This window comes from Sus scrofa, chromosome 14 (genome assembly GCF_000003025.6).
Source record: "Sus scrofa isolate TJ Tabasco breed Duroc chromosome 14, Sscrofa11.1, whole genome shotgun sequence".
NCBI classification, from domain to species: domain Eukaryota; kingdom Metazoa; phylum Chordata; class Mammalia; order Artiodactyla; family Suidae; genus Sus; species Sus scrofa.
The window spans coordinates 125,550,717-125,565,129 of record NC_010456.5 but is presented as its reverse complement, the minus strand read 5'-3'; the positions used below and the strand labels follow the sequence as shown (position 1 = coordinate 125,565,129).

The 14,413-nt window shown below is 34.2% G+C and overlaps 1 protein-coding gene across 3 annotated transcripts in view; it reads right to left on the bottom strand.

The window, feature by feature from the left end:
- Nucleotides 1–14,413, bottom strand: part of ATRNL1 (attractin like 1) — a 776,870-nt gene that overhangs the window by 618,276 nt on the left and 144,181 nt on the right. For all 3 annotated transcript variants that reach the window (XR_002338976.1, XM_021074415.1, XM_021074416.1), the window contains exons 11-13: nucleotides 6,811–6,895; nucleotides 4,355–4,563; nucleotides 3,232–3,350 (exon numbers count right to left, since the gene is read on the bottom strand). Coding sequence is in view for 2 of the 3 variants with exons in the window: in XM_021074415.1 (XP_020930074.1) it covers nucleotides 3,232–3,350; nucleotides 4,355–4,563; nucleotides 6,811–6,895 (413 nt within the window). In the remaining variant the exon portion in view is untranslated. The remainder of the gene's footprint in view (nucleotides 1–3,231; nucleotides 3,351–4,354; nucleotides 4,564–6,810; nucleotides 6,896–14,413) is intronic.

The window sequence follows — 14,413 nt, the reverse complement described above, 5'->3', positions numbered from 1 at the left end:
AGCCAAAAAACTTTAACAGTTAAAATTTACTTATAACTATCCTACATACATAAATGGTTGGGCCAATTTCCCTTTTATTAGATACATAATTTAAAATGTCACCAAATATTTATTTGTAAATTACTATACTTTTCAACATAAAATTATACTGCAGTTACTTCCATTTCAAAGATACTAATTTATTTATTTAGAGTAAATTACATACACTATAAGGTCAGGTTAAAAATGCATAGATACTAATGTTTATTTTATTAACCCTAAAAAACAGTAACAGAAGGTACACTTTTTCAAATCTCAAATTACACTGCAACTCTTATTCAGTCATCACATTTTCATTAGCAACATAGAAACTTTCTTAATGTGATTTTTCTGATTCACAGGTTTTTGCTCTCTAATACACATAAATCATAGTATTATTCTATATGATTATCAAAGTCTCAAACATTTGTCAGCTAACTAAAAACAAATAAATTTATTTGAATTGTCTAATCAAATAACCTATAAAAAAGACAAGAGAATGACTAAACATGTTACAGTAAGAGAAAGAATTACAGCTTAATGCCAGTCTTTGGAATAACAATGGCAACATTAGAAGCAGTATCCAAATAACTCTTCTGCTCTTCATTAACAACAATACAATCATTTATTGACACAGAACCAGTACAATAGATGAAATTATATTTTAGTCACACACAGGGCCAATTTAATCAATGATGGAAGAAATCTGATTATTATTTTGAAACATGGCTGGCATTTTTTGGCCTAATGAACCAGATGCACATTAGTAAACAGACGATGAAGGATAACCATTACTCTACTGATCTTCATCTTAATATATTTAGATGGAAATTTAAAATGAAAATCTGTAAGAAGCAAGCAGGTTATTTGAGCTAGCAGAGCACGAAATATACAACTTGCAATAAATATGACTAAATAATGAAATAGAATATCAATGGACATCATTTGCAGTAAAATATCATAGACCTTTCTGTATCCATTAGCATTTGGTTTAGCTTAATCACCAGACATTCTGATAAAACTGTCTAAAAGACACATTACATCAAAGTCTAAATTACAAGTGAGTACCATCTGCTCACTTATACCAGCTCACCCAGTGCTTTCCTTGTTAACATATCATTATCAAAAATAAGCTATAAAACAAAAGGCCACTTTATAAAATGCATACTTGATAGCAATTTACATAATACAATTTTTGAGATATGTGTATTTTCACTTTGTGTAAATGTCTAAACACAAATTAACTCAGATTATCCAACAAAAGTTTTAAATAAAATCTACTTGTATTTTTTCTAAAAATATTCTCCATTTTAGTCCCTTATTCCCAAGTTCTACTTTACCTAACTCCTATTTGTACATTAATCCTAATGTACATTAGATGAACATTATGCAGAATATAAAAAAATAATTCAAATTTTCAAAGTGAGTCATGTCTTATTAACATTAAAATTCAAATAAACCTGAAATATACACTGTTATTAAAGCAACTGTTATCACTGAAAAGTATATGCCAACACATAACATATGAAAACAAAGGGTTCAATCTGAGGAGTCAATAATTAAGAATTTTCCTTCATTTTAAGTTTTAAATATTATTTAGAATAGAATCACAAAACTAAGTGTTTTGAATATGATTTGTTACTGGAGAAAAATTTTAGACAATATAATACAAATTTTATTTTATATTCAAACTTCCTTTACTTTTTACTTCTGTCTGATATCTTGAAAAGCAAGTGGATACTTTTGTTGATTAATAAAAAGTCAGGAAAAGAAAAAATAATATATATTTAGTTGAAAATATGTGTGTATACTATTTAGTAATATAAGCTATACCCCAATCAGAGAATCTCTGAATCCTACTAAATACAATTTTTAATACTTCAAAAAATTTTTCCTTCAATTTCTTGACATCATCTAAAAAACATGGGACACTTTGATGCTACCCACTGGAAATATTAATTTTTGCTGCTCTTAATCCATTGTAATATACTATCAATATTAATTTTATAATTTTTTTCAATAGGCTACCTAAAGTAGGGTTCTCAGTCACATATCTGTTGAAGTTCTGAGCCAGATAATTTTTCTTTTGTGGAGTCAGTTCATTCATCATAGGGTATTTGGCAGCATCCCTGGCTTCTCCATAGTGGATGCAACTCGTTGTGACAACCAAAAAACACACATTGCCAAATGTCCCTCTGGGGGACAAAATTCCCTCTGAAAACCACAGAAGTAAAGATAGATAAAAGGGAACCTACCATTGTCAATACTTCGAATTAAACTTGCACACAAAGTGTATAAACAAAACACTAGAACACACTACCATTAATGCAAGTCTGATAAGAATCTCATGGAAATGATTTCAATACTTACCTATATAATCCTATTTCCATCATCACAGAAGACAGCATTTATAGTTTACAATTTTTCATTAAAAATAAGTTTTGAGGGAGTTCCTGTCGTGGCTCAGTGGTTAACAAATCGGACTAGGAACGATGAGATTTCGGGTTCGATCCCTGGCCTAGCTCAGGGGGTTAAGGATCCGGCATTGCTGTGAGCTGTGGTGTAGGCGGCAGACGTGGCTTGGATCCCGCATTGCTGTGGCTGTGGCATAGGCTGCCTGCGACAGTCCCGATTAGACCCCTAGTCTGGGAACTTCCATGTGCTGTGGGTGCGGCCCTAAAAAAGACAGACCAAAAAAAAAAAAAAAAAAAAAAAAAAGTAGTTTTGAAAGAATTATCCAAATCTCATCCATGAAAAGAGGTAAAAATTACTGGATTCAAGATGGAATCTAGACTACAAATCTGAGCAACAAACTATAGACTGAATTTACAACACACCAAGAAATGAGTGAGTCCTGACATATTTTCTAAATGTCTTTTTTTATTTTAATTAAGGTATAGCTGATTTACAATGTTATATTAGTTTCGGGGGTACAACATAGTGATTCAATATTTTTAAAGATTATACTCCAATTAACGTTATTAGAAAACAACGGCTGTATCTCCCTGTGCTGTACAATATACCCTTGCTGCAGATACATAATAATGCATATCTCTTAATCTGATATCCCTATTTTGCTGCTTCCCCCCCCCCGTGACTTTTCTATAATGTCTTGAGTGTAAAGCACTATTTTGCACAGTGCTATTAAATGGCAAACTAATTATTATAAAGTAGCAATGTTAGCTACATCACCATTTACCCATAAATACTAACCATACTGCAGTTGCTGTTTGATGAAATGCATTTCTTGTCATCACACCACTGGCACCCATTTGTATTGGCAGTACAGCTGGCACAATCTGCGTATCTGTAACATCTGTCATCAGAAGCAGCTGTATGTAATACAAATGGGAGAGAACACGTCAGGATGAAAAAGAAAATGTCACATTTCTTCACATATTTTTAATACCTGTTAAGAATCACTGACATTTTTCAAGTCATAAATATAACCATCAATATCAAAATAAATTCTTCAGTACAAAGTCAATTTTGTAATTTAATTGAATTTACAGGGATTTAGATAGTCCTACCCTCATCTTAATTATCCAATCAAGCAGGCTCCTATAGCCACTTAAAATGTACACATTATGAAGGGAGAAAAAGATTTAGAGAATTTTACTAAATAAAATGTATTATTATACATCTAAAAGAAAACATACAACAAATATTCATTATTTTTATCATTCTTTATAAAGATATTTAGAGCCATTTGACTTATTACAGATCAGTAATACTTGATTATATATTTGTTAACTGTAGCAACAAAAATGTAAAAAAGCCCCACTCATTTAAAGAAAATTGAACAATTTTTATCCAAATCATTGTTTATCAATATTTACTAGTATTGATTCAAAAGTTTGATTTATTTATTCAATATTTTATAGGAAATATAAAACTAGAACAAGACATCACAATTCTAGAAAACTGTTAACTTTATGATCTGGCTTAGCAATAATTCAGGAAGGAAAAACTACTAAATGCAGAATAAATTACTTCATTTTATTTCTTTGAAGCACACAATATATATCTTAGAAAGGATGTATTTGGCAGCATTTTTTACTTATATAAAAATAATTCATATATATATGACCATGTTACATATAAGATTGATATATTAATATTATATACAGAATTCAAAAACAAAAACTAAAAATAGTTAATAAAGATATTAAATTATTAATCACTGCTAAATTCAAACATGAGAATTCCTAATTAGAAGATTATGGCTTTTACTTTCTGAAACCTACTAAGGTAATTCTTAGGCAGAATGCACTTCCATTTCAAGCCAAGTAAAGAAGCTTTGTGCCAAAGAAAAGAAAGAAAAAAAAAACTTTACCTGTTTTCAGAGGGCACTTTGCTCTAAGAATATTATTAGTATTCCCAGATTCCCAAGATTCACAGTGATTTCTGTTCCAAATACATTTTATCCCTGGACCAGCATTTTTACAGTGGTCTTCATCTCTGAAAGCCTTGCAATTTGGAGGCTTGTATACAAGTATGTCATTAAGGAGTACACTAGAAAATCCTCCAAATATATACATAGACCTATTAAAAACAAAACAAGGATCTTAAAAAAAACAACCAATATTAGGAAAAAGATCTGTTTAAAGCATTTGTTTGTTTGTTTTGTCTTTTGTCCTTTTAGGGCCGAACCCACAGCATATGGAGGTTCCCAGGCTAGGGATCTAAATGGAGCTGTTGCAGCTGGCCTATGCAGCAGCCACAGCTATGCGGGATCCGAGCAGCGTCTGCGACCTACACCACAGCTCACAGCAACGCCGGATCCTTAACACACTGAGCAAGGCCAGGGATCGAACCAGCAACCTCACGGTTCCCAGTCTGATTCATTTCCATTGCGCCACAACAAGAACTTGGGTGTTTGATTTTTTTTGTTTTGTTTTATGGCTGCATCTGCCTAACACGGAAGGTCCCAGGCCAGGGACTGAATCCAAGCCACAGCTGGGGCCACGTCAGATCCTTTAACCCACTGCACCAGGCCAGGGATTAAACCGCACTTCTTCAGCAACCCTGAGCCACGGCAGAGGATTCTTAACTCACCGTGCCACAGCGGGAACTCTGTAATCTGTTAGTTTTTGATAAATGTAAATATACATTTTACATTATTTTATCTAGGTAGGAAACAATTTTTAGAAATATATAGTAGCTACACATGATAAGATATATTTTAGAAGTGCTATCTAGGAGTTTCCATAGTGGCTCAGCAGAAACAAATCCAACATCCACGAGGACACAAGTTCGATCCCTGGCCTTACTCAGCGGGTTAAGGATCCGGCATTGCAGTGGGCTATGGTGTGGGTCACAGATGTGGCTCGGATCCCCTGCTGCTGTGGCTATGGCAGAGGCCAGCAGCTGTAGCTCTGATTCAACCCCTAGCCTGGGAACCTCCATGTGCCAGAGGTGTGGCTCTAAAAAGACAAAAAAAAGAATTGCTATGTACAATTTTAATTTTTAAACACAACGAACTTAGAAATTACAGTTCTTTGTATAGTGTTTTACTATCCTCTCACAAAATAAAAAGACTAAGAGTAAAATAATCAAAAAAATTTTCAAAATTTCTGCTGGATCCTTAACCTACTGCATCAGGAGAGAACATAAAATTTTAATTTGAAAATAAAAATCCAGATAATTACTGAATTAATTAATAATACCAGTGACAGGGTTAAGGATCTGGCGTTGCCGTGAGCTGTGGTGGCAGACGTGGCTCGGATCCTGCGTTGCTGTGGCTCTGGCGTAGGCTGGTGGCTAAGGCTCCGATTTGACCCCTAGCCTGGCAACCTCCATATGCAGTGAGAGCGGCCCTAGAAAAAGACAAAAAACTAAATAAATAAATAATAATAATAATAATAATACCAGTGCCAAAGAAACTGACATGACTTTAAAACTGCCTGATTTTTATTTCTAAAAATATTATTAATATAATAAATGGAACAGATCAGAAAATGTATCAATAGCCTTTTATTAATTTTAAAAAAAGAAAAATCAACCAAATGCAATTTTCAACAGAGAAGCCTAGAGGTTTTATGTTTACACTATGAATTTCACATTTCAATTTTCAAAGTCAACTGATATCAGCTACACCATTTCATTTTACTTACCTTCTGACTCCTTTTAGTACTGTATTTAAGAACTCTTATGTAATTACAATAAGGCAGTTAATAAAACGAACTTTTAAAAAAGTCATTATGAATTTTAAACTAAAGAATGATCTACCATACTGTATATGTCACTTGGGTCCATATTAACGAATATTTTGCTATAGAAAAATCATACTAACTTAAATGAGGAAGGTAATTTAATGATCATCCAATTTAAATTCCCACTGGATATAAAAATATTAAAGGCCAGAGAGGTTAAGATATTTGTCAAAAATCACACATCGTTACAATAGAACTAAAATGAGAATCTAATTCTTTTCACGTTCCTTGCCCTCCTTGACAGAAATGTGTGAGATGGCTAGCCTTTCTATCACTTCAGTCTGATCTTTTTTTAAGGAAGTCATTCATGATCTGATCCCTAGAAAGAAGAAAGAAGGTAGGATGCCTTTTTAAAGACTATTTTCAAGTTTTATCTCAGCACCTTTCTTCTGATACTCCCTATTCTTTAAATAAATTTAAACCAAAAAAAAAAAAAAATGAAGGATATGATTAATGAACCAAAACTTATTCTGTGATAAAGATACATTAAATCCAATGTCATTAAGTATAAATAACAATTTTTTAAAAGAATAATAGAACACGTGGGTAGTATGACTGATAAATGTGCTTCCTTTACCCATTAATGACAACTGCGGAGTGTCCAAATCTATTGACGTCTCTGTGAAGATTTGGTTTTGGTAATATTTTCCATTCATCACAAGCTAGAAAAATGAAACAGCAAAATGAAAAAATGAAATAAAAAAACATATCAAGACAAATACTATAAAACAATCATTGGCCAAATAAAGATACAATACTTAAAATTAGGAAGCCTTTCATTAATTTTCCATGAACTTCAAATTTGTATCATTACTCAAACAGCATTATTCCTTGAATAAAAATAACTGCTCCCTAAAATTTTCACATATAATTTTACATGTATAAGAGAAATTAGGTGTACTTTAGATAATCTCAATGACACCTTTTATTAAGTAAACCAAGGTTCATATAGTAAAATCATGAATGTGAATATTAGGCAAATCTATCAGAATGTTAAATCACTAAATCTAATTTTATATGTATGCATGCAAAATTAAATGGACTATACAATACTCAGTGAAATAATGCCTAAAAATAGAATCATCAAAATAAAATATTAAAATCATTTTGACAACATGATATTTCAAAGGAATAGTTGTCATTTTATGAGAAGAAGCATAGATTTAGGTGCAAAAAATTAGAAAAAAATTAAAAACCTAAATAATTCATGACCTACATAAAGACTATGGAAAGAAAAATGATGAGACTGTTTATCATTTCAATGTAACCCAAGAATTAATATGTACACTAATAGAGATTTTGAGATAATTCAGTATTCAGTGACTAGACATTCTCAGGAAAATGTTTTAGATTTTATCCTCTTAGACATGGCATATTGCAAGCTTTAAAAAACAAAATTATTTTTCTTTTTGGTGATTTAGAAAAAGAAGCCTTTTTGGAACAAAAAAATCTAAAATAGTTGTAAAAGTTAAAGTTGTAATGAATTGTTTTCCTATTTAACTAATCATGTCTGTTACACTAGAAATAAAATAATAAATTTGGTTTAATTCAATATTACTAGTAGTAGAGATTAAAGGATTACAAAAATCAAAATCATAGTTTAGAAAATTAAACTGAGAGCAATAAAATACATCTTGAGTTGTATCTCCCTCATTTATTCCAAGGTACACAAATTACCCTAAAAAAGAGTATCCCTTCATTGATATAATCTCAGTCTTCAGTTCATAAAGTACATTTGCTCCTCTGAATTATTCATTCTGTTCTTCAGTGCCTTTAACTCAGTTTGCATCTCTGCAAATGAATTTTCTATTTTTTCTTGGCTCCTCCTTATAATTTCTAGTTCCTTTCTCAAGGACAGAAAACCAAATGAAAAAAACATGAAAGCAATATAAGAGATCTACGGGATAATATAAAGTGGGTCAATATATGCATAATAGGGATTGTGGAAGAAAAAAAAAGGGGATAGAAAATATTTTTGAAGAAATTATGGCTGAAAACTTTCCAAATCTAAAGGAAACAGATATCAAGATATAGGAAGCACAGAGGGCCCCAATCAAGTTGAACCCAAAAAGGCCCACATCAAGACATATTATAATAAAAATGGCAAAAGTTAAAGAGAGGATTCTAAAGGCAGCAAGAGAAAAACAAAGACTTAATTATAAAGGAACCCCCATAAGGCTTCTGATGTCTCTACAGAAGCACGACAGATCAGAAAAGAGTGACAAGATATATTCCAAGTTCCAAACAGGAAAAATTTGCATCCTAGAATACTCTGCCCAGCAAGTAAATCATTTAAAATAGAAGGAGAAATAAAGAATTTCTCTAACAAACAAAAGTTAAAAGAGTTCAGCAATACTAAACCCATTCTAAAAGAAATACTGAAAGGGCTCCTCTAAATAAAAAAGAATTAAGAAGAAATAGGATGGAGGAAATCGCTATTAGAAAGCAATCAAATAAGCCAGTATACAGAACTAAAAGGAAAAAAAAAAATCTATTGTAAAGGCAACAATGAACACAAGGAACAGCAAAAGGATAAACATGAAGATGTTAAAAAAAGGACACCAAAATGATAAAATGTGGGGAAGGAAAGCAAGAAAATCTAGACTTTTTTTCTACAATGTGTTTGAGCCTATATGACTATCAGGCTAAAGCAAGCAGATATAGCAAGGGGTTAACATACTTGAAAAACAGGGCAACACAAATCAAAACCGAACAATACATTCACAAAAACTAAAAAGAGACCACAAGAATAAAATAAAGGAAATCATCCAACCAAAAAAAGAAACAAAGGAGAAACAGAGAATCAAGTGGAAAACAAGGTTTAAAATGGCAATAAATACATTTTTATCAGTAATTACCTTAAATGTCAATGGACTGAATGCTCCAATCAAAAGACATAGAATGGCAGATTGGATAAAAAAACACAAGAGCCTACAATACGTTGCCTACAAGAGACTCACCTTAGAGCAAAGGACACATATGAATTGAAAGTGAGGGGATGGAAAAAGATACTTCATACGAATGGAAAAGACAGGAAAGGAGGAGCTGCAATACTCATGTCAGACAAAATAGACATTAAAAGAAGGACAAAGAAGGACACTATTTAATGATAAAAGGATCGATTGAAGAAGAGAATACCACAGTCAGCAAGCATGTGCCCCTAATATAGGAGCACCCAAATACATACAACAAATACTAAGACATACAAGGAGAAATTGATGGGAACACAGTAACTGTAGGAGACTTTAACACCCCACTCGCATCAATGAACAGATCCTCTACACAGAACATGAGTAAGGCAACAGAGATCCTAAATGACACGACAGAAAAGTTAGATTTAATTAACATAAAGTACATTTGCCTATTAAATACTCCAACAAAAGAGGGTACGAAGGCATAGAAACCTAACTTTACTTAACCCAGTGTTTTCCCAATGTTTTTTTCATAAAAGCACTTTCCACATAACATCAATTAGCATTCCTGGGAACCAATGCTCTGAAGATCACATTTTGAAAACTGCTATTATGGAGACCTACACCTAACATTCACAGTCTACCAATTTTATATGTTGGAGTTCACTTGAGAAATGTGCATTAATATGCATTCAGTACTACAAAACTTCCAAAGTGCTTTCATCTGTATAACTTAAAACAGTCTTTATAAGACTCCAGTGAGGTCGACTGAGCAAGTATTACTACATGAAGAATGAGGCCAAGGAGAAGTTAAATAATGTCCTTAAGGCCATTAGATTATCTTTGTTTTCCTATAAATTATGTTTATGAATGCTTGATATTATAAAAGTATAATGATGGGACTCTGAAAGATTATTCCCATTTGAAGAGAGGGGATAGCCTATAAAGGGCACAGACTGAAAAAGAAAGAGATGAAAATGTTAGACAGCCAATGAGTTAGGGCAGATAGATTTTATCATTCAACCAAAACCCAACACACACACACAAACACACAGAGCCACCGATTCTGATTCATAAATTGGGTGCTGAATACAGTATTCCATCAACAGAATTAGAAACCTAATTATGCCTCAAGGAAATGAGGTATTAAAAAGTCAGATGAAAGGATAGTACTTCCAAAAAGTAGGACTTCCAGAAACCAGTTTATTACAAAAATCTCCAAAGAATCATCTTCAAGGTCATTTTGGAACATCTGCGGTCCAGAAGAGAAAGTGACTGAATGATCTGAGCCTATCCAAAACTGAAGAATAAGTAATTTGGCCCAGCATCCAAAACAAATCAGGCAGGAGGGAGGAAAAGCAGATTTTAAAGATGAGAATCAGGAAAAATGCTGAGGGGAAACCATCCAAGAAGCGAGTCAGGAAAAAGAGCTGAGAAATAAAGGCCAGAATTAGCTAAAAATTCGGTCTTTTGAACATTTCTTCTATTTCTACAAGCCACTCTCTTCAGGGAAAAAGAAAATTCTTTTCAGCATGCAGAACAGTCTAAAGAATAGTATTATAGGAGTTCTTGTTGTGGCTCAACAGTTAACGAATCCAACTAGGAACAATGACGTTGAGGGTACGATCCCTGGCCTTGCTCAGTGGGTTAAGGATCTGGTGTTGCCGTGAGCTGTGGTATAGGTTGCAGACACGGCTCAGATCCCATGTTGCTGTGGCTCTGGCACAGGCCGGCAGCTGCAGTTCCGATTTAACCCCTAGCCTGGGAACCTCCATATGCTGCAGGAGCGGCCCAAGAAATGGCAAAAAGACAAAAAAAAAAAAAAAAAAAAAAAAGAATAGTATTATAAACACCTATATACCACTGCCCAGATTTGTCAAACCCAATATCTTACCACGTTTACTGTAGATTTTTAAAGAAACAAATATGGCAGATATGACTGAGGCTCCCTGTACACTCCTGCTCAAATTCAAGATGCTTTATATCTTCTGTCTTGGGACACAACCACTATCCTGTATTTGCTTATCATTTCCATATTCATGATAAATAGAGAGTATTTTTGCAGGTTTTAAAACTTTATGGTAATATAAATGGCATCACACTATGTAGATTCTTCTCACCTTGCTTGTTTTGTTCAACCTATTGAGTTGTTTTTCGGGTTTGGTGGATTTTTTCGCCATTTTTACCTTTTTTAAGTGAACAACTGAGTGACAATAAGTACATTCACATTGTTGGGCAACCATCACCATCATCCATCTTCAGAACTTTCATCATCTTGCAAAACTGAAACTGTATCCATTAAACAATAACTACACATCCCCTCTCACCCTATCCCCTGGTTAAGTACTACACTGCTTTTCTGTCTGTACACCTGACTCTAACCACCTCAAATGACTGGAATCATACAGTATTTGTCCTTTTGCAACTGGCTTATTTCCCTTAGCTTGTATTCAAAGTTCACTCATTCTGTAGTATGTGTCAGAACTTCCTTCCTTTTGAACCCTGAATAATACTCCATTGTATGCACAGATCACATTTTCTTTATCCATTTATCCCTATTTTGGCTATTGTGAATGATGCTGCTAGGAACTTGGTTGTACAAGTATCTGCCTCTGCCCTTGCTTTCAATTCTTTTGTATGTACACCCAGACGTGGAATTGCTGGATCATACGGTAATTGTGTTTTCCTTTTTGAGGAAGCTCTACTCTCTTTCCTGTGGTAGCCATGCCATTTTACATTTCCACCAGCTGTACGCATGGGTTCCAGTTTCTCCAAGTCTTTGCCAACAGCTATCATTTTCTATTTCTTGATAATGTGCATCTTGCTGTGTGTGAAGTGCTTTTACTGTGGTTCTGAATTGCATTTCCCTAATGATTAGTGATTAGGGACGTTTAACGTCCCTATTGGCTATCTGTATATCTTCTTTGGAGAAATCTCTATTAAACAGAAAGTCTGAACATTAACTAGGTCAAACATTGTTTTCCTTATGATTTGCACTTTTTATTTTTAACTCAAGATTTTAAAGAGAGTCTCTAATTTTCTTCCAAGGAGGTACAGTTTGGTTTTTACATTTTGATCTTCCATCCATTTGGAACTTATTTTTGCATATGTTGCATGGATCTCACTTAAATTTTTCCCACATACCAATTTCCCAGATATATCTCAGCACATTCCCATATACCAATTGCCCAGAACCATTTTGGAACATTTATTCTTGTCCCACTAATTTGTATCTCAACTGATTTCTGTACATCTGTGGTTCGTTTATATTTTACTTGTTTTTAACTAAATATATATACGTGCAAAGTTTCAAAGTCAAACAATCCAACAAGGCTCATCACAAAAGGCTCCTGTTCCCTATCTCCCAAGGCCTATTCCAGAATCACCTAGGTAAGTGCTTTTAATTCTAAATAAAAACCTAGAAAGAGTTTGTTTTTGTATTTACCTCATTATAAATGATATGCCTAGTTTTTAGTTTCATATAATATCCCCGACTTAGTTCCTTAGAAAATGAAAACTGGAGTTCCTGCTGTGGCACAGTGGGTTAATGATCCGGCATTGCCAGTTCAATCCCAGCACAGCAGGTTAAGGATCTGGCACCTCTGGCCCAGGAACTTGCATATGGCATGGGTGTAGCCAAGAAAGGAAAAGAAGAAGAAAATGAAGATTTAACTCTGATGCAGACACATACATATATACCTCCTCTCCCTCTATCCTCTCTGTATATTTATATTACAAACTTTTGCTCAGACCAATAATCAGCATTGACGACAGGATATTATTCACTGATAAGCCATGCGGCAAACTACAGTTATATCTTTATTCTTGAACATCTTTTTATTTTCCCTGAAAATAATTTTAGCTTCGTTTTATATCCACTGCTAATACACCCCCAACTCTTTATCAGATGTGCCATCTCTTCTCAGCATTTTCCAATACATCCAGTTATCTCGCAGCTCCATTTACTTCGTGGAGACATCCCTCCTAAAGCCCCGCTTTTCTTCTCCAGTCTGACACATGGCTTCTTAAGCTGCAGCACCATCCTAAGGACTCCCTTCGCATCTCCCCTCTGATATACTTTCTATTTCGTAGGCTTTCATTTTCATCAGTTTTTTTTTAAATTTATTTAACCTCAAATATCAGTAGGAGACATAATTCTATAGCTCCCAGAGAAAGTGTTCAATGGAAGTAAATTTTTGAGACCCTGCAATTCTAAACGTGATTTTATTCCACTGTAACACTTACATGATTCTTCGATGGTGCTTAGAATTCTAACTTGGAAAGCAAGGGGGTCAAACTGGAAGCATAGCCGCAGGCCTTCACCACAGCCACAGCAACACGGATTCCAAGCCACGTCTGCAACCTACACCAGAGCTCACAGCAATGCAGGATCCTTAACCCACTGAGTGAGGCCAGGGATCCAGGGATTGAACCTGTGTCCTCGTGGATACAAGTCAGATTCGTTTCCACTGAGCCATGACAGGAACTCCTCAGTGGGAGATCTCCAAGGCCACACTTTCTTCGGGGCTGGTCAGTTTTCTTCAGGTAAATCCTCTCATCTCCTGCCTAGAAGCTATAAACCTGGCTGAAAATATTCTGAACCTAAATGGAAGAAAGGAGCTAGAGGTTTCATTCTTAAGTACATATATTTCACTTAATCCCACTGTTTTCAAAATAGTACTTAGACCCTCAGCCATATTCTGGTAACCTTAAGTATAGCATCGATATCTACAAAGAGCAAACCTTTGTCTTCCAGCAGAGTAGTAGAGGGGCAGACACTCAAGTGCTCAAGTTGAGGAAACAAAAGTTAATAGCTAATTGTATGAATTACTAATCAAATTTTCAGTTCTCAGTGCCACCAGTACCCCTATTTTCAGAAGTTCTTAATAATTCCAATTTGTTTTTTATTTTAGGACTGCACCTGCAGCATATGGAGGTTCCCAATTCTTTAAAGTACGAACGATAAAAACTCCAAATCAAGCCCTAAAGAAATGGAAAGAGTGCAGCAGTCCCTCCATCTGAGCTTCTACGTTCTGTGGTTTCGGTCACCCATGCTCAACTGCAATCCAAGACTATTAAATGGACAACTACAGAAATAAATAATTCGTAAGTTTTAAATTGCATGCCATTCTGAGTAGCATGATGAAATCTCATGCCCTCCTGCTCTGTCCTGCTCAGGACATGAATCATCCCTTTGTCCAGAGTATCTTGTCCATTAATCACTCATTAGCTATTGGTTATCAGATCAAATGTAATGGTATGATAGTG